Raw genomic sequence first — 24,671 nt, 5'->3', positions numbered from 1 at the left:
ATCCATGGACTTCTACTAAATAGCATCTATTTATAAGTATAGATGCTATATATATTGAAGTCCATGAGCTATCCCTCCAAGGATGGATAACTGAGCCTAGGAAACTTGAGAGCTTGACTATTACACAGTCATCTTTAACATAATACATAAAATAAGTTATGTAGCCTACACAAGCATACAACTTCTTCGACCAGATGCAGTAATCTTAATGCCTTACAAATATTGTACACTTTGATAACAGACTCTTGTTCATTTCAGGCAAATGCCCCCCCCCCCCCATTTTGCATGTGCTGTAAAATTATTATAGTCAATTTGAAATCTGTTAAACAAGTTAAAAAAAATGTATTAAAATTTATTTGTAGACCTCTTAATTTCCATAATTCTATTTTTAGCATAAAAGCCAGCCGCATAAAATATAGTTAGTTTGTAGGGGGTGGTAACATTTTATTAGGGGGGTCACTGAAAGTTTGACAGTTGTTGACAAGGGGGAGGGGTGTAAAAAATTGCCTAAAAATTGTTGACATAATTAATGGACGTCCCCAAACAGAATTTTAAACCACCACTGTATCAATTCAGCATCTAAAATCTCGATCTAGAAAATGGAATTTTAGAGACATGCAATTTGATCCAACACGTGATGTTTGATTTCTCGACATACGCCATCGAAATTTCAACATCAACAGTCTTATTGCACCAGCTTTAATCCGCTATGGCGTCTCATACCTTGTTTAAACATAACGCGGTCCGTTCTGTGAACCAGCCTGGAAATGAGTGAACATAAAATGGAGTATATATGGGTTTTGGCTGGACAGGATCGGTTAATAATGCAAATTATGTTTTAGGAAAAATAATCTTTTGAGAGCTTATCTTAGTTGTAAGTGAAAACAAAGAAATAATGTTTTATTGATGGAATTTCAGTTCTTTAACGGTCTTGAGTTTGGAGCACTCATTACTAAAATTAGCGCCTGACTCTTTGGTGCGGATTTGAAAGCACGTTTCAAATACATGCAGGTCCAGAAAATGCCGCGGCTCGTCTCATTTCCTCTACACAGAAGCTGACATCCACGTTTCATTTATACTGATAAATATAGGCTTGATTATGAGCTCTCGCATATTTGAAGTTATTGAATTTTTAATACGATAGTGTTTGCATAGATTTACTATAGGAACTGAATTAGTACCGTGGGTCCTAAAATTTAAAAGGTATCGTTCTGATTGGAGCAGCTTTTGTCCGCTACGGCGCCTCATCGTATGGCGCGTTTGCTATGTCTCCATGCAAAGTTATTTTAAGAAGCTGATAAGTTTAAATTGATTGTGTCATGATGGATAAAAAGGGTTTATACGATTTGAAGTGCATTGCTTATAATTTAAATGTTATGGAACGATTTAAACCAGCTCAACAAGTAGAATTAGGATAGTAGTAGTCGGTTCCCTGCTTCGTAGACTCCCTGCGTTGCACTCCGAATATGTTATGTTCTCTGCGTTCGACTCTGCTTCAGGCAGGAAACCAGACACCATATCATGTACACTGTTCGATTTATTCCAGTATGTTTTGCTGTTTATTGTAACCTATCATAATTTTCCACGTAGAATTATATACTTTGCCAACAAGTCACCCTCACCCATTATATGCATCGTGAAGAATTTTTAAATTGAAATTAGGACACTGGTAGCATGTATGTTTCACTTCACAAGGGACTGTTATTATGGGTAGGTACGGCTGTTCTAATTTCTGAACCCGCATACACTTCAATAACACAGGATGAACAAGCTAATTGTTAAGTGTGTCATATAAATTGAACGATCTGGATTTTTTCAGGTATTTTTATTTACCGAAGTTCGCTATTCTCTTGCAATCCTATGAGGAAACAACTGTCAAACTACAAGGTAGGCCTACGGCAATAATTGTATGCTACTCGTGCTGGACTCCTCAGTTCGTTGTTTTTTTTTTTTTTTTTAATTTTATTTTAAATTTATTTGTTTCGGTGATTTCAAGTTATCTTTCTTATCGTTAAAACACTAACCTGGCTTCTGAACAAGGCATTCAGGGATCTTCTTTCCAGAACAGAAATCAGTCGATGATTATGACGATGATGACAGTAACAATATTTAGACGAAGACGTACATCAGGGCCGGATTCCGCGGGAATGGGTGTTTCCAGGGTGTCCGGACCTCCCCACGCTAAGAAAACGTGCACACGCACAAACGTAATCACTTGAAATTTGAAATCGTTTTATTCTTGTTTACGTTTATTGGGTATGATGCTTACTTTGAGTAAATAGTCACAGAGACATTTGCTTTAGTGCCAGTTCGAGGAAAGTAAGGGCCTTTTAAAAGTTTTGGAACCCCCACCCCCACAACACTATATCTGATCTGGTGCTTGACGCAAGCTAAAGTGAATAAAAAAATTAATAACCAGAAGGAAAATCAGCTCTTTTATAGTATGATAGACAGTCCAGTGTTAGTAATATAATGTAAAATATTGATCCTGATATTTATGATTGGGGGGGGGTCGAGATCTTCCTGTCCAAATAATGGCGCTGTGTAGTGTAGTCTGATGTTGACTACATCGGAATGAGAAGTCAAAATTTCAGGAAACTCACACAATTGGTAACCGATATCAACTCTTTTCTACAAATGTGAGTTATAGTGTTTTAGTCAGAGTTTACTTACTTTGGTGTCTTTTTAAAAAAAAATTCAGATTCTCACACAATCAATTGAGTTCTATTGGCCTGCATATCAGTTGGCTGGAATGCGATGGAAGCCAGGAATGCTGAAATCAGTTAAAAGGAAGATAAGTCTTTTGAATTAAGTGAAGCTATCTAAACAATTTCTTTAATATTATTATATTTTTTTTGTTTATTTAAAGAATGATACTTCAATTCAATCCAGTTTCAGTATTTCCAGCTAGTCAGTGACAGCAGGATCATTATTCTAAGTCCATACTAGTCTGTCTGACAGGAGGATCCTTGTTATAAGCCCATACTAGTCTGATGGATTCTTGTTGTAAGCCCATACTAGTCTGACAGCAGGATTTCTTGTTCAAAGTCCATGATAATCTGCTTTTAGAGCCATGGACAACCAGAAAGCCATGGATGACCAGAAAGAAAAAGCCAAAACACTTGACACATTGTTTACTTCGAAAGGGGAATTAGTGAGAAAAGAATCTCAGTGCAGAAACTGGATATCTGGTAAGTACAAAAGGCAGTACCCTTGCAAGCCACTTATGTGTTTCATTAACATATAACTGCTGAGAGGTGATCATTACAGACAGTTGATAATCAGTAAAATTAACATCCAGGTACTATAAGCTAGTTTTGTATAGGTCAAATTTGTGCAACATTTTTAGTTTAAAATTTGTTCATACATCTCCAATCCTCATATTTGATAAGCTATTGCAGGCTTATTGTCAGATCATGTCATTGATTTAATTGTGTAATCAATTTTTATTCCAAGTCACTGAATTTTAGCTCTTCTTGTAATAGATCAGAATAGCTTATGGGATGATCTTTTGTCCATCTTCCATTTTGTTGCAGAGGTCTCGCTAGGATTTTTAAACTAGGAGTCCAGGACTCTAATTTTGGTAAAAACAGGAGTCCCAGTGACAAAAGTTGCAGTCCCCTCTCAGAAAACTATGCAAATTAAAACTATTGGTTGCCACTGAGTTTAATTTCTACATTCTATATAACATTGACATAGCTCCTGTTTGTCCATCAGAGTGAGACTGAATTTTGTCAATCCAAGTTAGATCTTATTCCAAGCACTAACCTAGACATCACACACTTTTGTTACACTTGGCTACTGTCCCATCTGAATTTTCAGTTCTAGCAACTTTAGCTCTTTTCTGTATCTCATTACAGTCTTCATCGATCTGCCATTTAACTCCAAAATACTATCCAACTTTGTGAATGTCATTTTGTCTAAGTCTTAACATGTCTTTAATCCGAGGTCACATGCACTGCTTATTCCACTACACTCAGAAATGAACACAATTATGAAGCTAAAGTTGTTTCTTATATTATATTCTTATAAATGACCACATGTTCATCTCTGGGTCTTTCTGCCTCTGAATTCAGTCACTGTAAATATCAGTATATTTTCCCACCCTGCCACTAGTCAAATCCTTTGAACTTGCTGCCCACCTATTGCATCATGTTCTTTTCATGTACTCTTATAATGGCAACATGTCATCAGGTGGGTCTTTCAGCCACTGAATTCTGTCATTGTAAATATCAGCACATTTTACCACCCTTCCACCAGTCAAAGTCTTTGAACTTGCTGCCCAGTTATTGCATCATGTTCATTTGATGTACTCTTATAATGACAACATTACATCAAGGGGTCTTTCAGCCACTGAATTCTGTCATTGTAAATATCAGCAAAGCTAACTGATCAATACATTTTCTCACTAAACAGGTGGCTGAAACAGGACTGGCAAGTCTTTCAATTTTTCCGCCCAACTATTACATGCGTACAGAGGACTCCTGCCTACGTGATTTTCTGCATCCCAGATAAACAATTGCGGACCAGATACGCATGATTAAGCGTTTCCAAGACCTTTGTGTTGTTTGTCCATTAACATCAGTTTGTTATTGCTTCTCCTCTTAAACTACTTGGAAGATTACCTTGAAACATTACACACATATTTATTCCATTTTGCTGTTGGTCCTAAATGAAAGTGGTGCTGCATGGACATCCACTTTGACCACCTTAGTGGCCATCTGGAAAATCATGACATCACTACTTCTCCTGAACGGATGATCATATCATCATGGGGATTTCATTAAAAGACTTTTTATAATGTATTGTTGGTCCTAGATGAAAACTGCCAGTCTGAAGTATACTATTGCCACCACTGCAGCCATCTTGAAAATCTTGTTATTGCTACTCCTGAATGTATGGTACTATCAACAATGTGTCTGGTTAGTCCTAAATGAAAATGTGACTCTTTTAAAAATGTTGTCACAAAAGCCCTTGAATGAATGATCAATATGACATGGAGTTTTTAAAAGAAGATTTCTAAGGATGTCTGGCTTGTCATTTGTGCCAAACTCACATTCAATTTGTGTACAATATATAATTTGAAAATCTTGTTACTGTTGTAGAATATCAGAGATGGTTTCAACAAACAACAGCTAAAAGTAAGAAATCATTCTGCATTCCTGGAAATTCTTTTCATCCCATAAATTGTTAATCCCATTAAAAGATTCTTGCTGTTTAATGTTATAGTTACTGGCATATAAAAATTATTGTCAATGAAACTGAAAAAAGTGTAAGTTTTTACCTGCATGTAACTTCATTTTCTGTCTGCTTAAGTACTATTTGCATCTGCTATAGTTTATAAATAGCCTTTGCCTTTGTCACTTGCTATTTTTCTTCTACAGCTGATGGGTCAACAGGTTTCAAGGCTGAACCCAATAAGTACCACCTTTATGTGGCATATGCATGTCCATGGGCTAGTAGGGTTATCTTGGTTAGAAAGCTTAAAGGTCTTGAGGATGTCATTTCGATGGATGTTGTAGACTGTTTGAAGGGACCCGAGGGATGGCGGTTTTCTGACAAGGTCAGTCATTTTTTTAAATCAAGTAAAAATATTTTTTTGCATACAGAACATGGGATAGCTGCATTAGATCCTTTGTACATTAACAAATAAAGTGTCTGGTTTTTGCTCAACCATATCTCTCACATGGCCCTGTGAAATCTTTGCTTTGTGAGGTTTTGGTAACAGTCTATACAAATAATTTGAATACAGCTGCATTGGACTTCTATTGCTTGTGTGTCAAATTATATTACATTCATTCTCCATGTTTAACGAATATATGGAATCTTCATGATTTTGTTTCCCATGAAGCTGCATAGTAGTGTGCGTTACTGGTCGATCGCTGAATTATAGTGTGAAGCCTCCAAACAAACAGTTATGGGAATGACATCATTGACTGAACAATAAGGAGACACAGTTGTACTAATTACTTACCTATGATATTGCCTTGAATGTTTTTTATGCAGGGAACCAATATTCTGGTTGTTTGTAAGCGAAAATGGTCCTATCTGATGTCTAATATGGCAACCACAGCAGCCATGTTGAAAATATTGTTATTGTTGCATATCCTGAATGGAATGTTATATCAACATGCAGGAATTTTTTTGACTGTAAACTTAATTGAATCTTTCCTTGGAAATTTGAGCATTCTTCAAACATAATATTCCAGGATTAGCTTAATGGTAAGATAAAATAAACTATAGGATGTTTTAAGAAAATCATATTTTTTATTAAATTTTTTATTTTATTTTATCTTTGTTGTCATACACAAATAATTAGTTATAAAAATATATATGCAAGTGATACATGTAGTTAAATATATAGATGAGAAAGTCTCTGAATGCAGATATAGTTAGAAGGGCAAAAGTTGGTCCTGAATTAAAAAAATGATACCCATTTGATGGCCAATTAGGTCAGTATGGTGTCCATCTTGAAAATCTTGTTATTGTTACAATGACAAGTAATGATAGTCATATAAATGTAGGTTTTCACCAAAAGACTTCTTACAAAAATGGTGCCTTGCAGAAAACCAATAGGGCTGTTGCAAATGAACATAGTCAAAATCCTGTGACAAATTGAGCTGAATGGATGGTCATAGTGGCAAGGGGTTTTCACCGAAAGTCTTCTAATGGTGTTTAGATTATCCTAAAGGAAAATTATACTGATCTTACATCCAGTATGGCCACCACAGCAGCTAATATGAAAATTGTATTGCTCAAGTATATCAGAAATGGTTTCAACAGTCAGCCAGTTACAAAAAGGAAATGATCTTGAATTTCAATCAGGTGAGCATCAGTCCAGTCAGTTTGCATTCTATATTCAGAATGATTTGACTGAAACTATTAATATGATACATTCCCGACACAAAAGTTGACTGGTTAGAGAAAGTACATAAATCACTTTGGATTACACATATCGTGTTTATGTAGTCTTTTATGGGTAATCTTCTGTGAAGTATCCTTTACTGGTGCCTTCCTTTTACAGTTGCTATTGCTCAAACTTCTCAACTGACTATATCATAATTCTATAAACTTTTAAATACACAGGTCTGGGTCACGCGGTTTCCAAACACAGACTGCAGTATAGGGTCTCAAAGTAAAGACCAGTTATTATTATTTTTAAATTGAGGGTTGAGAATCAGAAACTGCAGATCCTGGATGCAAAGACCCATACTTGAAAAAAAGTTTGCTTCTTGTTGAGTGTTTAGCTTCCATCGTTGATCACTGATGTTATATTTACTAAGCCTGGTGAAATTTATTAGACTCTAATTTATGTCTTGCATTGAGTCCTGAAAAAATAAAAGTGATAAAATGTAATCCTCATTTAGATGAGAATTTGAGGCAATAACAAAAAGTTCTTTGTCTGTGGCAGATGGAGGGATCAACATTAGACACTGTCAACGGATGTGAAAACCTGAAAGAAATCTACTTATTGGCAGATCCAGGTATTTTTATTTATTTTTAGTGACAAAGGTGAAAAAAACAAAACACTTTTTCATATCTTCTTCTCTCACTCTTCATGTAAACATACATAAAAGAAAAGTGTGCATTGCATACAAACATGTTGACAAGTATAGGCAGACATTCTCTCTTTGGATGTGAATGATGTACATAATTGGCCATAATACAGTTCCTGTCATTCTGGAAACTCACTCTTTATTGATGTCATATGATTGACAGAGCTTTTATAAACGTATAACATGATCTTGTTTTTAGAAAGGATGCCATTATTATCCATAAAGTGTACGATGTACCTAAGAACCAAAAAGTTCACAAACTTTTAGACAAATTCACATGCTGAAGAAAAGAATACAAAACAGCCAGGGAATGGATTCAGGATTGTAATAAATAAATGTGTTTTAAATAATATAGAATGCATGCTCTTTGTCAGATGTCAAGTTCCATATTCTTGTAAACTCTTTAGCACAAATTCAAGCTCAAACACAAAACCTATTAAATCTGGTGGGTTACTTTTAGCTAATTGAGGTGACTGAAATTTTACATTTTGAAGAAAGACTTAAGTGAGAAAAAATAGCCCTGATCATTTTATAATTCTGATTTATTTCAGTTAACTTTAAATGACTGTCAAGGTTTTGGAAATTTGACCTTGGCTTGGAATATGTTCAAAACGTTTTGCGAATACACTGCCAGTGCAAAATGTGCAGTTAAACTTGTCCTACCAGTATGTTCATATTTTACACTTAAATTGCTTGACAAGATATTGTCAACATTATCATCATTTCCTTTCAGAATACAATGGCAGATTCACAGTGCCATGTCTCTGGGACAAACAGAAGAAAACTGTGGTCAATAATGAATCCTCAGAAATCATTCGCATGCTGAATTCGGAATTTAATGCATTTTGCAAGACTGAGGAGCAGCGAAAGTTAGATTTTTATCCAAAACATCTACAGAAAGAAATAGATGAAATAAATTCTTGGATTTATTCGTAAGTACCCAGTCAGCATTTCCATACTGAATACAGATTGAAGATAGACAAAATGTCTCAAGAAAATGTTTATATTAGGTTTCATGGAATAGTCTTTTGTATGACACCAAATCGATTTGAACATGTCACATTGGTGGTGATGAAAAAATGGTTGTTTGTATGACACCCAATCACTTTGAACATGTCACACTGTTAGTGAAACAATGGTCTTTAGTATGACATAAATTGATTTGAACATATCACACTGACAGTGATGACACAATGGTCTTTTGTATGACACCAAATTGATTTGAACTTGTCACATTGACAGTGATGAAACAAAGGTCTTTTGTATGACACCAAAACTATTTGAACATACCACACTGACAGTGATGAAACAATGGTCTTTTTTATGACACCAAATTGATTTGTACTTGTCACTTTGACAATGATGAAACAAGACTATTTTATGGATCAGTAAAACTCAATACTTTTTTTTAAATTTGTCTTCTTTGTCTGTTTTCTAAGTGATATCTTAAACTTTACATCACATATCTTACATTATCAAAACATTTTGAAAAAGTTATGTTGAAGACGAGCAAGAAAAGTAAAAAGTCATTAAGGAAACATTTAAGTTTGAGGGCTTCAAGGGAGAATGGTCCTTGACTAATGAGTCACTCTCTATAAATAGCATTATTATTATTATTATTATTATTGTTAAATGTCGGGGCCCCGAGTGGCTGAGTGGTCGAAAGCGCTCTTTGTTACGGATCACTGCCATCTCACCTCTGTCTGTGTGGGTTTGAGTCTAGGATTCAGCCAATGTGGGTATGTGAGAAAGCTTGCCAGTAGCTTCTTGTGGGTCAGTTGTTCTTCCCGGGGTTTTCACGGGTTCTTCCTCCACCATTAATACTGGCTGCCATGCATAGCCTATCGTGTGCTGAAAAATGGCGTTAAACCCCACAACAACAACAACAACAATTATTAAATGTCCTCAAGAAGTTGAAGTTGCACTTTTCATTTCCAAAACATCTACAGAAAGAAATAGATGAAATAAATCTTGGAGTTATTCGTAAGTACCCAGTCAGCATTTCCATACTGAATACAGATTGAAGATAGGCAAAATTTCTCATGAAAATGTTTATATTAGGTTTCAGGGAATAGTCTTTTGTATGACACCAAATCGATTTGAACATGTCACATTGGTGGTGATGAAAAAATGGTCGTTTGTTTGACACCCAATCAGTTTGAACATGTCACACTGTTAGTGATGAAACAATGGTCTTTAGTATGACATAAATTGATCTGAACATATTACACTGATGGTGATGACACAATGGTCTTTTGTATGACACCAAATTGATTTGAACTTGTCACATTGACAGTGATGAAACAAAGGTCTTTTGTATGACACCAAATCTATTTGAACATATCACATTGACTGTGATGAAACAATGGTCTTTTTTATGACACCAAATTGATTTGTACTTGTCACTTTGACAATGATGAAACAAGACTATTTTATGGATCAGTAAAACTCAATACTTTTTTCTTGAATTTGTCTTCTTTGTCTGTTTTCTAAGTGATATCTTAAACTTTACATCACATATCTTACATTATCAAAACATTTTGAAAAGGTTATGTTAAAGACGAGCAAGAAAAGTCAAAAGTCATTAAGGAAACGTTTAAGTTTGAGGGCCTCAAGGGAGAATAGTCCTTGACTAATGAGTCACCCTCTATAAATAAAGCATTATTATTATTATTATTATTATTATTAGATGTCCACAAGAAGTTGAAGTTGCACTTTTCATTTCCACACCATGGTATATCTATAACTTGTTCCTGTTTAAAAATCAAAATGACCAGCAGCTTTATTAACCTTAATTTCAGAGACATAAACAATGGGGTGTACAAATGCGGTTTTGCTCGGTCACAGGAACCTTATGATGAAGCAGTCCACCAGCTATTTCTCTCTCTTGACAGGGTAAATTATTATTAACTCTCTAAGCAGAATATTTCCTTGGTTTATTGACCCCAAAAAATGGTTATTTTGTTTGAGCCAAACTATCGTCCAGTAACCATTTTATCAAAGTAGCCCCCTCAGACTATAACTACCTCTTGTAGATTGTCTTGATGGTAACAGTAGATGTGAGATATATTCATTTATTCTGGTGGCTTAATAACAGATGTATGGGATAATATTTTATGGTTTTTTGTGTCCAGCCAGTAGTACATTAGTGCAGCAGATTGACCAGAAGTGCCGCAGATAGTATCAAAACATTTGATTAATTGGAGGCTGCAGTAATGTTAACTTGTATTCATGATATAGTTGTATTTTTTCTTCATACGCAGCCAGAGTCCAAAACTCTTTGAGGGATTGTAGTTTTACTTGAACAATAGATTCAGTGCATTATTATACATCTGCAGGATCTATTATTTCTGCATAATATTCAGTAGGGCAGGTAGATATATAACCATCCAAAATTCTGTTTTCATATGTTTTTCACATCTTCCATTATAATGTACATAGTATTTTATCATAGATTGTCCCCCCCACACACACACACAAAAAACTGCCAATGAATTGAGTTCTCACTGTTGAAATTTTCAGATGCAGAAGCCTAAAGTTGTGAAGAATACAAAAATTATTCATTTTTTCAGGTAGAAGAAATACTGTCAAAGAATCGTTACCTTGTTGGAAATCAGATGACTGAAGCTGATATACGACTTTTTGTGACACTGGTCAGATTTGACAAAGTGTATCATGGTCGTTTTAAGGTATTTATTAATGTAAGATAAACCTGCCGACTTCATTGAGGCAAAAATAATGTTCTGTTACCCATCATGTATAACAATTTTTATTTTTTTTGTAGAAATGCTAGCCCATCAACATAAATTAATTATCATTGCCAGAAAAGTGGATGTTTATAATAAAAGCTGAAAATAAAAAAGTTGAAAATTGTTCAAATTCACACTGGAAATACCTCATAAAGAAAAAAATTTCACATGGAAGTGTTATGTAATGTAACATATGATGTACATATACTGTTATTGCAACTCATTCTACCTTATTCTAAAACTGATTATCTATTTATTTTGAGGTCACTCTCCATAGTTATATAATATACTTGTGTCACTTTCCTGAAGTGTTGGAGGTAGCTGTAGCACAGGGTCCTACAGTCATAAAAATCCTTCTGAGCAAAATAGTTGTAATAAATACTGAAGGAGTCCTTTTTGGGTATTTTTAATTGTGTGTCATGAAGATTCCTTTTATTTCCCAATAGGAGATTCCCCCTTCCCCCAATCTACAACTTTGGACATTTCCCATAACTTTATAGTCAAATGAAAAATACTAACAGCTGTATGTTCCAAACTTCAGTGCAACAAGAAGATGATCAAAGAATACCCTAACATGTGGGGCTATTTGCGGGACATTTACCAGATCCCTGGGGTCAGTGATACAGTGAAAATGGATCATATTAGAAAGGGCTACATGGTGAGGCTTTGATTACTGAATGTGTGACATGCAAGGAGATGGATGATCTAAATGTTACAAACACTCTAAACAAGTGCACAGTATTGTATTGGAACCAGTTTATGAAATTTATTAAATAGATTTTATTTGTTAGAATTAACTATGCCAGCTATGACCTACTTTCTGAATGCTGTAAAACTGATTCTTTCAAAAGCTTTTTAACGAAATCAATTATAATAAAAAGTATGTCAACTGATAGAGAGGCAGAGACAGAGAAATGTGTAGCTAGCATTGTAAAATTTACATTTTTAAGGTACTATACAAGTTTATTTTCTATTCTGCATTGCATGGAAACTAAAAACAAATTAATAATCAGACATAATGTCTCACAATTGTTGTCTTTTCCATTTTCTTAGGTAAGCCAGGAGATGATCAAACCTTACAATATTATTTCCATTGGACCTGATCTGAACTTCTATGAACAGCACAATCGCCACAATATGAAGTGACATCTTTACTCTGTTTCTTCAAAGTGAAACTGAAACAGTTGCTGCTGTCTTTTTCAGGAAAATGGGTTTATACAATCATTAGCAAATGGTAATATATGTCCATACTGCTTGCAATTTAGGTTTCAGTGCATCATACAATTAGATCTTTGTCAGTTATTCATAAAACCAAGGAATTGTTTATAGACTGATCTGTCCATAGCACACCAGTGTACGTGTTAGATATTTATAGATATTTTTCTATTCTCTTGAACAGCAGTTGTTTGAACGGTCCTTTAGGTGGTATATCCAGAATATTTCTTGACCAAATCCTATGTTTAATGACTTGTAAATTAATATGGAATAGCACAATCTTATGTCCAGTTGCCATTTTGAATTTCATGGCTTCAAACAGCTGTTACCAGATACCAGTAAGTTTCTATTAATTATACATTGATGTGTTCTGGGCAGATTTGTATGCAGCGAAATTGCACTTTTTTATGCACAGTTGACATCAGACCTACATTGTCTCTCAGTATCACCATGGGTTTGGGTGTGTGTGTGGGTGATTTATCAGACTCGGTAAAACCCAGAGAGCAAGCCCAGCTTAATACTGTATATCTTTCCATTATCCCCATTGGGCTTGGTTGCACCATTCTCTGTCCAAATTCGTAGACTATGCAATGAATAGCTTTTACCTTATTTTAAAAGTTCTTGGGTATTATTTTAAGGTTTGAAAAGCATGCTTGAGAAAACATGTCATAGCTATCCATCAAGATATAGATATTGCATCCAACCCCCACCATCTTCTACACCCCTTCCCATTACATGAATGGGTTTTGAAAAAAACCAATTCGTTTAACCAAAAAGGAAGGCCAGCATTTTATGAAAAGCTTATAATTATGCATATACTTTTGTAAATTGTCCAGTTGTTGTATCTTTTGTGCTTTATTATATGCTCATTTTGCAATTGAAAGACATTTTTCCCACATAATGATTTCAAACATTCAATGACAGAACAGAAACACACTTGCAGATGTCAACATGCTGCTCCATCACTGCTGAAATCCAATGTACTTCATGGAGAATTGGCACAGATAAATCCAGCCCATAATCATGAAATTTCATAGAAACAAAAAAAAAAAAATACCAAAATCTATTCATTCCAGATCAAATGGAAAAGTTGTTGCAATGTGCATTCGTTCACAATATGACTCCAAATTTAAATTTTAAGTAGACCAAAATGCCATTTTCTTTTGAAAGTTATGTCTATCACATGACTAAGTTCAAATTTTATGGGTGGAGTTACATGCAGATTAATAATGTTGTTGTGTAATGATGAATCTGTGCTTGTTTATCTAGTTTGGAATACAGCATACATTCAGTTATTTTGTTTCTTGTAGTATATTTTTTTTATATATAATTAAATCTTAGGTAGAAGAAGAAAATGAGCATAAAATAAAAAGGTTACTGCATTTGTATGGGAAAATACGACCACCTTTTGTTGGCTGGATATACTGCACTCCCAAGGTCATGCAGTATTGTCATCCAGAAAACTTGTTTATATTTTCCCATACAAATGCAGTAACCTATAATTACTGTATAATGTGTATTTGAAGTGTTACAAAAATAATAAAAGGACTTCTCCAAATACATTTGTTCTTATATTTGCTTGGAAACACTCAACATGAACCAGTGGAGAAGAAATCATGACATGCACCAGATTCATTTGTCTTCTATTAAAAAAATTTATTCAGTTTTTTTTTAAATTTAATAATATACACTGTATGTGTGTATTACTTATCATTTCTAGTATGTGTGTATTGCTTACTCATTAGAAAGGGATGTACTGGTAGGGTGCTTTGCTTATTAATGATAGGCGTTCTTTATCCTTTGGTACTGTATATTCATTAGATGCTGATGTGACTTTGAAAGCTAATACATAATCTGATGGTAAATAAACATAGCAGACACTGTAGTCTCTTGTGTGCTGATGAGAGTACTTGCAACATAATTACAACCTTTTTGCTTTTGTTTCTAAAAGTTTACCAACCTTTATAGTGACCTAATAAAGTAATGCATATTTTTACAGAAGATTAGTTCATCATATAATGAAATAGTAACAGTACTTGATTATCTGTATACTGACAGTGTTTTCTATAGATTTTAAGGTAATAAATCATAGTATAAGGGAGCTAACTCAATAATATCAGTTAAGGTGGGTAACATCTCACCCATTCTGCTAATGAACTATTTAAACCTTTGATTCATGCAAGTTGGTTCAGCTGAATTATTTTACTTTGTTATTTAGTTTCTCAATATTTACATTATATTATAAATTTTTATAATTTGATTATGATTACTCTAATTTCATGCTTTGCGATATGTGTTGACATCTGTTAATAATAATCTTAATAAAAAGACTTAAATGGTACTTATGGCTTAATTTCTCAGTGGCTAATGAGGTTTTGACATTTCTAGAACAATTCTATAACTTCCCATTGGTTGGGCTAGGCCACATGAATAGGCTAAAGTGATGCAACGTGAGTAGTATATTTTGTCCGGTTGGGTCTATTGCAAAATACTGTCGCAATGTATTGTATATGTAAGGAGATAATTAAGCAATCAGATTCATTCTGATTTTTGGAGTTATTCACACTTATTGTGTTCCTGTTGTAAGTCTGCAGACATGTTTTATATTGTACTTAGATATTATTTGAGAGGGAAAAACTTTGTTTGGAATGTTAAGTGGAAACAGAAAATGCTTATTATTTGGACTGTAATATTACTTTGAAACTGTTATAAATTATTCGAAGGAATTTTGGATAATGCCATCTTGACAACTTCATGGTTCTTGGAGGACCAGTACATTTCCAGTTTTTTAATTTATAAAGAACTTTTCATTAATTTAGGATTTTCATAGACCTCTATGGGGATTAGCTTGGATTCACTTCAGATTACTGTGAGTTCCTCGCACATTTTCATTTATAACTTTGATAATTAAATTGTTTGTGAAGTTTTTCAAAACTTGTTGGATTTGCTTTTTTTCTGTTACTTTGTTTATGACCAAAGAGTTTTAACACTGATATACACAGGATGTAATGTTTAAAATGCTTGGATATAATCCTGATTACAGAAATTACCACCACTATATATGTCCTAAGGATGTAGAGTGTATAAACAGTAATCAGTCCTGCTTTAAATATAGGTTAAACAACTATCCTCATGGCTTTTTCTACAGCTGATTTTCATAGAGACAATTGAAAGGTAAGGTGGTCACACATAAGCAACCACAATTTCACATATTACTTCATTGGCTGGAATAGATAAAGTGAAGCCATGCCAAATTGTTTGAAGAATGATGTGGTGGAGCCCATTTGGCTAATTTGCATAGGTAAAGTGGAACAACCCAATTCATTTGAAGTTATTGATAAAGAGATGTGTGTTATGACACACCATTGCCTTGATTGAGAATATTTATGCTGTCTTTATTAACGATTATTTGCAAGTTTATAATAAGCATCAATGTTTCTTTGAACTTGAATTTCAACTCCATATGTAAAATGACATGATTATTTTGGTTGTTGAAATTGTGTATGAATGTGACTCATTCTTAAAGGTAAAATGTTGAAATGCAGCCACGATTCAATATAGGCTAGCCATTTTGACAAGTGAACAAAGCCCTGGAAAGCTAAATTTATTTTGTGCATGCTGCATTCAGTGATTCTGTAGTGTGACATCCATGAACATAGCAACACCACCTGGCATATTTGCCACTCCCTTACAGCAATACAAATGCCGAAAGATAATTTTCTATGCAGAGAAAAATTCAGCATGTTGTTTAGTGAAGTTTGAACAACAGTATTGTACAGTCTGTAATGAGTGCAGTGATGTACACTAATGACAACCCTTACCTCCCCAAACAATTGAGAGCAACAAAGACAGCATCTAATTAAGAAAGTATTCTAATGTCCAATGTATTTTAAAGACAGAAACTTGGTATATTTTTCCATATGTGGAGTTGTGATTGTGTGTGTGTATGTGTGTGTGTGTTGATGGTATTAGACAGTGCTAAATGTATCAACTATCATTTGTTTGCAAGAGTTTTGAATGCTTCAAATAAAACATGCTTTCTTTTTCTTGTATCAAACTTTAACTTCCAGTCATTCTTTAAATGCTTATATGCGCTTACACCCTTTGAGGACCTCAAAACTTTTCTTGAGCCTTCATAATACCCCAACACTGTCTGGGAATATGGCAGGTATGATGATGGTCTATATATACACCACCAATGTACCACTTGCTGAAAAGCACCAATTTCAGTAAGATAACAGTCAAGCTGGTATATACCCAGTTTTTCATGATACAATTTGGCTTTGACCCAAATCTTTAGCAGGATATGGAATGATTCGTACTAAGGAAAGAACAAAACTTTTAGTTCCTACTTTACTGTGTTTCTTGCACAGTCCTAAATATGTCAGTCTCAAAACGTTGAAAACATTGTGTCCCATGTTTGTCAGAATAAAATTGTGCATAGTCCTGTTCATAGATAGTGTTGTAATGTCAGATATGGAGCTGAAAAGCCACACAATTTATTATGCATTTTGAAAATTAATTCTAACATTATCAGTAGTCTTCTAGTGTTGGGCTGCATTTTTCGTGGAGGTTGTAGGTTCAAACCTCAGCCTAGTTATACCGAAGACTTATAAAAATGGTTCTAGCAGCTGCCATGCTTAGTATTCAGCATTAAGAGGTTAGTGCCAGGATTATGCAACTGGGTGGGAAATGATTCCACCATGTCTGCAGCATGATGCCTCAGTGCTAGACAGCACTATAAACTGCCGAACTGCAGACATTATAGCGATATGACTGGAACTTTTATAAAGCTATATTAAATATCCATATCACAAACACACTTTTTGACTTCAAAGTCATGGATAGCACACCTGCCGAAGTGGTACAAACATAATTTCTTCAGGAGTAGTCAGAACCAGTTGCCATGGAGATTTTACATGCAGATATATATGTAACAACTTTTTTGAGTCTGTTGTGATGAATGTCCCTTATCAATGAATGCAGTGAATTTTCGCTGATCAGTGTATGTATGCTACACACTTCAGCATACCATATATACGCAGTTAATTATAAAGTGCAAAACAAGTACCACATACTTGCTTATAAGATGAGTTAAATTGCAGACTGCATAGACACAGATCTGCCGACACAAAATGCGTTGGAAGATCCAAGTATATGCCATTTGTTTAGTAGTAGAACAAATGACACAGACCCTGATTTGTAGGTGCGTTGTGTTATTGCAGATCAGGATCTATCTTGTTTGCAGTGGGACTTGACCTATAAGTGAGTTACGGTTGACATTTCGCACAGTTACTTTGAAATAACTAAATACTTTTATTACTACATTTTGCGATTGATAAAAGAATTTTGCTACCGTATGTACTCACTCATAGATCAAGTCAAACTTCAAACAATACAGATCCTGATCTACTATAGCAATACAGATCCTGATCTACCATAGCATGGTGTATCACCAGATCAGGGTCTATGTTGTTTGTTCTACTGATTACTCCTAACACAATGAACAGACAGATCTGACAGTGCATTCTGCAGTGGCAGATCTATGTCTGCAATTTGCAGTGAGACTTGTCCTATAAGCCTTTGAATGTCAGAAATTAACACTATAAAAGAGGGGTCAGGGGTTCATGTAAAAATTATTAGTTGCACAAGAATTAAATTGTTGGACTTTAACATCTCTTATTGTTTAACTCATTCAGCCCAATCCTACCTGTAGGCATGATGAGGCTCTACCCTGCTTCCGAGCTCTGTAGTGTCAAGGTAATGTAAGATACACTAAAATGGGTGGTATTACAATAAAGCAAACAGATGTAGCTCTACGATGATAACACATAATCTGGACTTTCTACTTGCATTACAAAATGCAGAGGGGAAGACCTCTCTTGAGACCTGATTTCTTTACACTGAAAATTTTATGTCTGATTTATAGACTTTTTGGCCTGTGATCTAAGGCAGACGGTCTGTACTGCACATAGACAGGTGAACCTTTGCAAAAGTAGGATAAGTTGGGGATCAGGAGTCAAAACTAATGAGCCCAATAAACAGCAAAAAAAAACTTCAACTTTTACCCTTCTGCACATTCGTGAGCCAAATAGCCAATGAGAAACAACTTTTCTAGCACAACTAGTCATCAGTCTAAGCGAACAACTCATGGAAGCAGATGTATTCAAGATTGACTTCCAAACTGCATTTCCTACCCCCATTTGAGGTGAAAATTAAAAAAGTCTCTAGGGCTGAATGAGAAAATAATTAAAGAAATGGATATATTTGAAAATTAGGTGTATCCACTTTTGTTGTTTTTAAAATTTACATGAGGTAAAGACAAACAAATTAAACAGAAAATGATGGGTCCAATAAACAAAAAGGTCCTGTAAAGTTATATTTGTCTTGTCTGTTTTGTATTTGTCTTTGAAAAAGGCTCATTAAGAGTCAGAAGCACTCATTCTATTTTGATACTAGTTTTTGCACTGTTCTTTATCAGTTTATTGCATATATATATATATATATATATATATATATATATTGAAGATACTTTAGATCAATAAACTGAAGTGGTACAGTCATGTCTCAAGATCATCTGGAATGGCAAAAACATTCTTGCAAGGCACAGTGCAAGGGTGCAGAAGAAGAAGCAGACAGAAAAAGAAGTGGGAAGATAACATTAAGGAGTGGACAGATGCATGGGATTTGGAGATTCCCAAAGGGCAGTAGAGAACATGGAAAGGTGGAGAGAATTGGTTGTAAAGTCAACTGTGTTGTCCCAACGACCTCTTGTGTTAGGGGTTTGATGATGATGATGATGTCTGTGCGTAGTTTGACAACAATGCACAGTGAGTCCAGAGTAAAATCTGTAACCAATTGCCTGTTTTTACAGTTCAACCTCTCCAAAACTTTCAGTTAACCTATGACAAGAACTTTATCATGAGTTCATATTTGAAGATACTTTAGATCAAGATATGATTATTATACTGAACGATTCTGACAATGTAAAGTTAATGGGGGAAAAATCAGCATATAATAATAGTTATTGGGGATCAGAATTATATGTAATATAATGTAATATATTAGTTATTGGTGATCAGAATTATATGTAATATAATGTAATATATTAGTTATTTAGCCTGTAAGTGGCTGAACACACTCTGATAAACATTCTTCTGGAAACTTAATATGTGTTGGGGATATATTGTCACTTTAGTATATGCCCATTGATTAATATTTCTGAGTGTCAGTATGTCAAGTTTAATGTTTTGTCTGCATGCACACTTAATGTAATTTCGATGTTTCCATATCTAGCATATTGTCACTTCATTTACCTACATCTTTCTGATCTGTTAAATTACAAATACATATCTAATCTCTTTTCAGATTTGATAGAGTTGCAATAGCTTGGAAGCTTTCCATTAGTTGCGTGGTCATACTAAGGTCTCATTAAGATGTGTCCAATGTACCTGCCATATGTTACCAGGATTAATTCATAAAGTACCACGCTGATATAACACTTCAAAGACATGGTTTAGGTCTTCCTGAGAGAGATCAGTGCCATTATTCTGTAATGCAGAGTTTCCATGGATTATTATTTACCATTTACATTGATGCCTTTTGTGGTTATTGACAATTTTTAAGTGCATCGATATTTTGTTTTAAATCATAGTACTGGTCCCATCGAAATTGGAAATTTTAGTGTGCCATTGAACTATTGTGTTGCTTTCTGGTTTGTAAGTGACAAATGTTGCTAAAAATGGCAAATAAAGTTTTCACTGAATTGGCCATCATCGTTTATTCACATTCATTACATTTAAAAGTAAGTAGACCAATGCATTACGTGGGCTTAAGATAAGTCCACTGGGTGCACATGCACTATATATAGCCAGTGCCAACTTGTATACCATATATTCTTGCTTATGAGTTGAGTCAAACTGCAAACATTCTGATCTGCAATAGCTTAATGCACCTGCAGACCAGGGTATATGTTGTTTGTTCTACATATTACTCCTAACAAACTGCACAAATCCAGATCTGACAGCACATTATGCAACATCAGATCTGGGTCTATGCAGTTTGCATTTGGACTTTACTTATAATCGAGTATATATGGTAATTATTTGTGTAAGCTAGATGTATAGCAATCAAGGCTCCAACAATCCATTGATGAAACTGTCAGTGTATGATTTTGCGTTGTACATTTCGCATCACAACTGAAGGATCACATTGGCACACAATTTGGAAATTATTCTGCCCAAAAAGACATTTTCAAATCTACAGAAAGAATCTAAAACTTTTTACTAGTCCACCTTACTTACTTGTTGGCCTAACTAAATATAGTGCAGGTGTGGGCAGAGGACTTATTTTTCAGTCAGTGTTTTAAAGGATCATATTGGCACACAATGTGAAAATCATTCTGCCCAAAAAGAGATTTTTGAATCCACAGAAAGAGACACTTAACTTTTCTGACTAGTCCACATCACTCACTCAAGTTGGCCCTAACTCAGTATAGTGCAGGTGTGGGCAGATGACTTATTTTTCAATCCATGTTTACACCTTATTTTGCTTAGTTTTAAATGTAATGAATATCTATATTACTCTATAGCATGTTTGTAAAATTGATAACAGCAAAGCTAGAACTTAACAAACTGTTTGTGAGAGAGATAATGAGGGTTTCATCAACTTAACAAATTGTGATATGAAACAGAGGAAGTGGGCAATAACTTAACAAATTGTGTGTATGTTAGAGAGGGAGGGTCAGTAACTTAAAAATTTTACCTGCTGAGTGAACTGAATAGTCTTATTAGAACTATAATTACATTTCATATTTTTTATAAACAGATTAACAGAAAGTACAAATAAATTCATGTCAGTGTAACTGCATTAGGCATTAAATAGATAAATAAAATGTTTATACCCATATGTTGTTTCATTGTTGTTATTTCTATTGTCAGTTTTATCCATTTAATTATACCCAGTAGGAGCTTCTTTATACCCCTCTGATTATACATGTACTTATATTGCCTGGACTGTGTACTGACCATTCATACAACCTATGACCAGTCCAGTTAGTAATTGTTCACTCAACCAGAGAACAAATAATATCATATGATTGATTAATCTATCCATTTGCTTTATTTTAAACTGAGTTTAGGTGGGAAATTATTTAGTTATTCTGACAGGTTTTAGATGAGTGTAGCCTGCCATTCATGAATTCTTTTTCAATAATGTCAGAGCTGCCTTTGGAGCAAATTCAGGTCATAATCAGTAGCTGCACAACTCATATCCCACAACATGGTCTTAATATGGCATGATTCCACAAGTCTGTCATATCCCACAACATGGTCTTAATATGGTATGATTCCACAAGTCTGTCATATCCCACAACATGGTCTTAATATGGCATGATTCCACAAGTCTGTCATATCCCACAATATGGTCTTAATCTGGCATGATTCCACAAGTCTGTCATATTCCACAACATGGTCTTAATCTGGCATGATTCCTCAAGTCTGTCATATCCCACAGCATAGTCTGGCATGATTCCTTAAGTCTGTCTTATCAGACAGCATGGTCAGTCTGTAATGATTCCACAAGCCTGTCATACTCTACAGCATTGTTTCAGTCTGGCATGATAACACATGTCTGTCATATCTGACAGCATTGTCTCAATCTGGCATGATTCCACAAGCTTGTTATTTCTTACAGCATGGTTTCAGTCTGGCATGATCCCACAAGTCTGTCTTATCCCACATTTTAATTTCACAATGAAATAAAAATAAACTGGTCTTGTTATGTCCAGATATTATTATTATTATTATTATTATTATTGCTGCTATTATTATTTTCTAAAATTTACTCCATTCTTTTTATTGTTAATTAATCACTAGATTAGTGTCATCTTTGAAATCAAGACAAAGTGGGAGAGATAGAAGGGTGGTCAATAACTACATGATATACAACCTCAAAATTGCATTGGAACTAAAAGTAAACTGTAAAGGATTTAATGCCTGCTGTCTCTTATTGATAGAGTTTCTTGTGTGACGCTAAAAGGTGAGTAATAGGGACATAACTCAAGTTCTGACAAAATGATTCATCCGATTAATTACCTGCCTTGATTTAGCTTGACAGCTTCTTTGTACATGTAGCACTTAAAACAATACAGAATCGTTTCAATACAAAATGCTCATTAAAGACATTTACCTGGATATTTTTCTCGATATATTTTATTAATTTTTTTAATCAGTTCTCTGATAGATGAGAGAAGAAAAGACTTGCAGCATTTATAATTAAGAGTTCATATATTTAGAGGGATATAATCCTGAAAAGGAACATGATTATTGATATTCTTATAAGTTATGTATTGTCTTTCATCCTGTTTAATATAGTATTAATAACCAGAATCATCTAAACCACATGTGTTGCCAATATTTTTACTTTTTTATAAGAGAGATATTACAAGGAGAAATGTATTTAGCCTACAGGGATAGTCTGAACACCACTCTTGCCTATCATAATTCCAAAGTCTACACTTACTTTTCTGATGTTTGCAACTCAGACAAATTTGCCCAATGTGTCATTAATTCCAAGAAGATTTTAAACATATATTTTGCAGCTCCGACTTCTTGATTAAATGTATCAGGTGCATTCCCAATATGGCATTTGTCTTGAGGTGCAAAGACTGCCTCCTCTTTACAGAATGTAGGTACAAAGGACCAGTCATCATACTTCCACTGCATCTTTTGTGGGTCCTCCATGTGGTTTTGTTGGGCACTCAAATTCTAGAGGCTAAAGGGCTAGTCCTGTATATGGTTTTGGACCCGAAGTTCAAGAAGAGAAATAAGAATACAGATATCAGAACTGGAAGAAGAGAAACAATTTAATGTATGATTATGAAGGCTAAAGCCTGAGTAAAACTTTATTAAGGCAGTGATACAGGATTTGTAAGTCGATGAGGAAATAAAACTGAATAGTGCGGTTCAATCTGATTTAGGGTCTCTGACGTTTTGCACTGTATAGTATTTCTTCTGTGTATTTGCTTGACAAGACAGATAGATTAGACTGGACAAGATAAGGGATATATAAGTTCTTGACAGTGGACAGGTTTAATGGATGGATGCTTGAACTGTTTGCCTGACAAGATAGATGGATAGATTGGACAAGATAAAGGAATAAGTTCTTGAGAGTGGACAGGTTTAATGGATGGATGCTTGAACTGTTTGCCTGACGAGAGAGATCGATAGATTGGGCAAGATAAAGGGATAAATTCATGACAGTGGACAGGTTTAATGGATGGATGCTTGAACTGTTTGCCTGACGAGATAGATTAGACTGGACAAGATAAAGGGGTAAGTTCTTGACAGTGGACAGGTTTAATGGATGGATGCTTGAACTGTTTGCCTGATGAGATAGGTAGATAGACTGGACAAGATAAAGGGATAAGTTATTGACAGTGGACAGGTTTAATGGATGGATGCTTGAACTGTTTGCCTGATGAGATAGGTAGATAGACTGGACAAGATAAAGGGATAAGTTATTGACAGTGGACAGGTTTAATGGATACTTCAACTGAAAATAATGAAAGAGATTGGTTGTATGAATCAATATGAGAGGCTGATAGTTAATAATATTATTATGTACAATTGCATGCATGTGTTTTCTTATGTGTTTGTGTGCATTTATTGTAAATAAACCTGCATTCTTATTAACTAAGTTTGGTATTATTGATTAATGATTTTTCGACACGGCAATACATGTAACAACAAAACTGCATAGAAACAATAATAGATACTGCACATTTGAAATGTCTGGGAATACTGTATGTGTGTGCAATTAGGGGGTTACAGGCTCAGAAAGCATTATTCTTGAAGTACCTTTTGATTAAGGAAAGCACACATTTGGCATAATACAAAAAATGCAAACACTGATTGATTTTATAATTTTGTCTGGCTGATAAAATAACAGTTGATAGATTTTCCCCTTAAGTTTTGATATTCAGGCAAACTTGTTTGCCCATTTCATCTGAAATAAACTCTCACGATTTCATGACTTCTAATCCAGAAATGTCAGCAAAATGGAATGATTCATTACCAGTTAAAGTGATAATGGTTGTTAAATTTATATGTCAGTCGAATCCATTAATATACCATATATGCTTGCATAAAAG

General features: G+C 34.5%; 1 protein-coding gene and 1 long non-coding RNA gene across 9 annotated transcripts; both read left to right on the top strand.

Annotated features, from left to right (window-relative positions):
* The first annotated feature begins 1,270 nt into the window (after positions 1-1,270).
* LOC149786203 (uncharacterized) lies at positions 1,271-14,078 on the top strand. Of its 8 annotated transcripts, none has more exons than XM_089976561.1 (9): positions 1,271-1,545; positions 3,070-3,191; positions 5,385-5,563; positions 7,412-7,484; positions 8,290-8,488; positions 10,358-10,451; positions 11,129-11,245; positions 11,847-11,963; positions 12,359-14,078. In XM_089976561.1, the coding sequence occupies exons 1-9, from the start codon at positions 1,472-1,474 to the stop codon at positions 12,449-12,451; spliced, it is 1,068 nt and encodes a 355-aa protein (XP_089832687.1). In that variant the 5' UTR covers positions 1,271-1,471; the 3' UTR covers positions 12,452-14,078. The 8 variants fall into 8 exon arrangements, with proteins under 8 accessions (XP_089832687.1, XP_089832691.1, XP_089832692.1 ...); XM_089976565.1 differs by having other exon boundaries at positions 1,272-1,545; positions 2,893-3,191; XM_089976566.1 differs by lacking the exon at positions 1,271-1,545 and adding an exon at positions 1,585-1,710 and having other exon boundaries at positions 2,893-3,191.
* A 656-nt stretch (positions 14,079-14,734) lies between these two features.
* LOC149786202 (uncharacterized) lies at positions 14,735-21,427 on the top strand. The gene is made up of 2 exons (XR_016424889.1): positions 14,735-19,350; positions 19,889-21,427. It is a non-coding gene; the product is annotated as an uncharacterized LOC149786202 (long non-coding RNA).
* The last annotated feature ends 3,244 nt before the right edge of the window (positions 21,428-24,671 follow it).

The sequence above is a fragment of the Sinohyriopsis cumingii genome, chromosome 12, assembly GCF_028554795.1.
Source record: "Sinohyriopsis cumingii isolate HCF-2022 chromosome 12, ASM2855479v2, whole genome shotgun sequence".
Lineage (NCBI taxonomy): Eukaryota > Metazoa > Mollusca > Bivalvia > Unionida > Unionidae > Sinohyriopsis > Sinohyriopsis cumingii.
The sequence above is the reverse complement of the archived record's forward strand: the minus strand, read 5'-3'. Positions and strand labels throughout refer to the sequence as shown.

Coding starts and splice junctions, on each gene's coding strand:
- LOC149786203 (XM_089976561.1), top strand. CDS start 1,472: ATGTTCTCTGCGTTCGACTCTGCTTCAGGCAGGAAACCAGACACCATA. Junction 10,452..11,128: donor TATTTCTCTCTCTTGACAGG/GTAAATTATTAT, acceptor TCATTTTTTCAG/GTAGAAGAAATACTGTCAAA. Junction 11,246..11,846: donor TGTATCATGGTCGTTTTAAG/GTATTTATTAAT, acceptor TCCAAACTTCAG/TGCAACAAGAAGATGATCAA.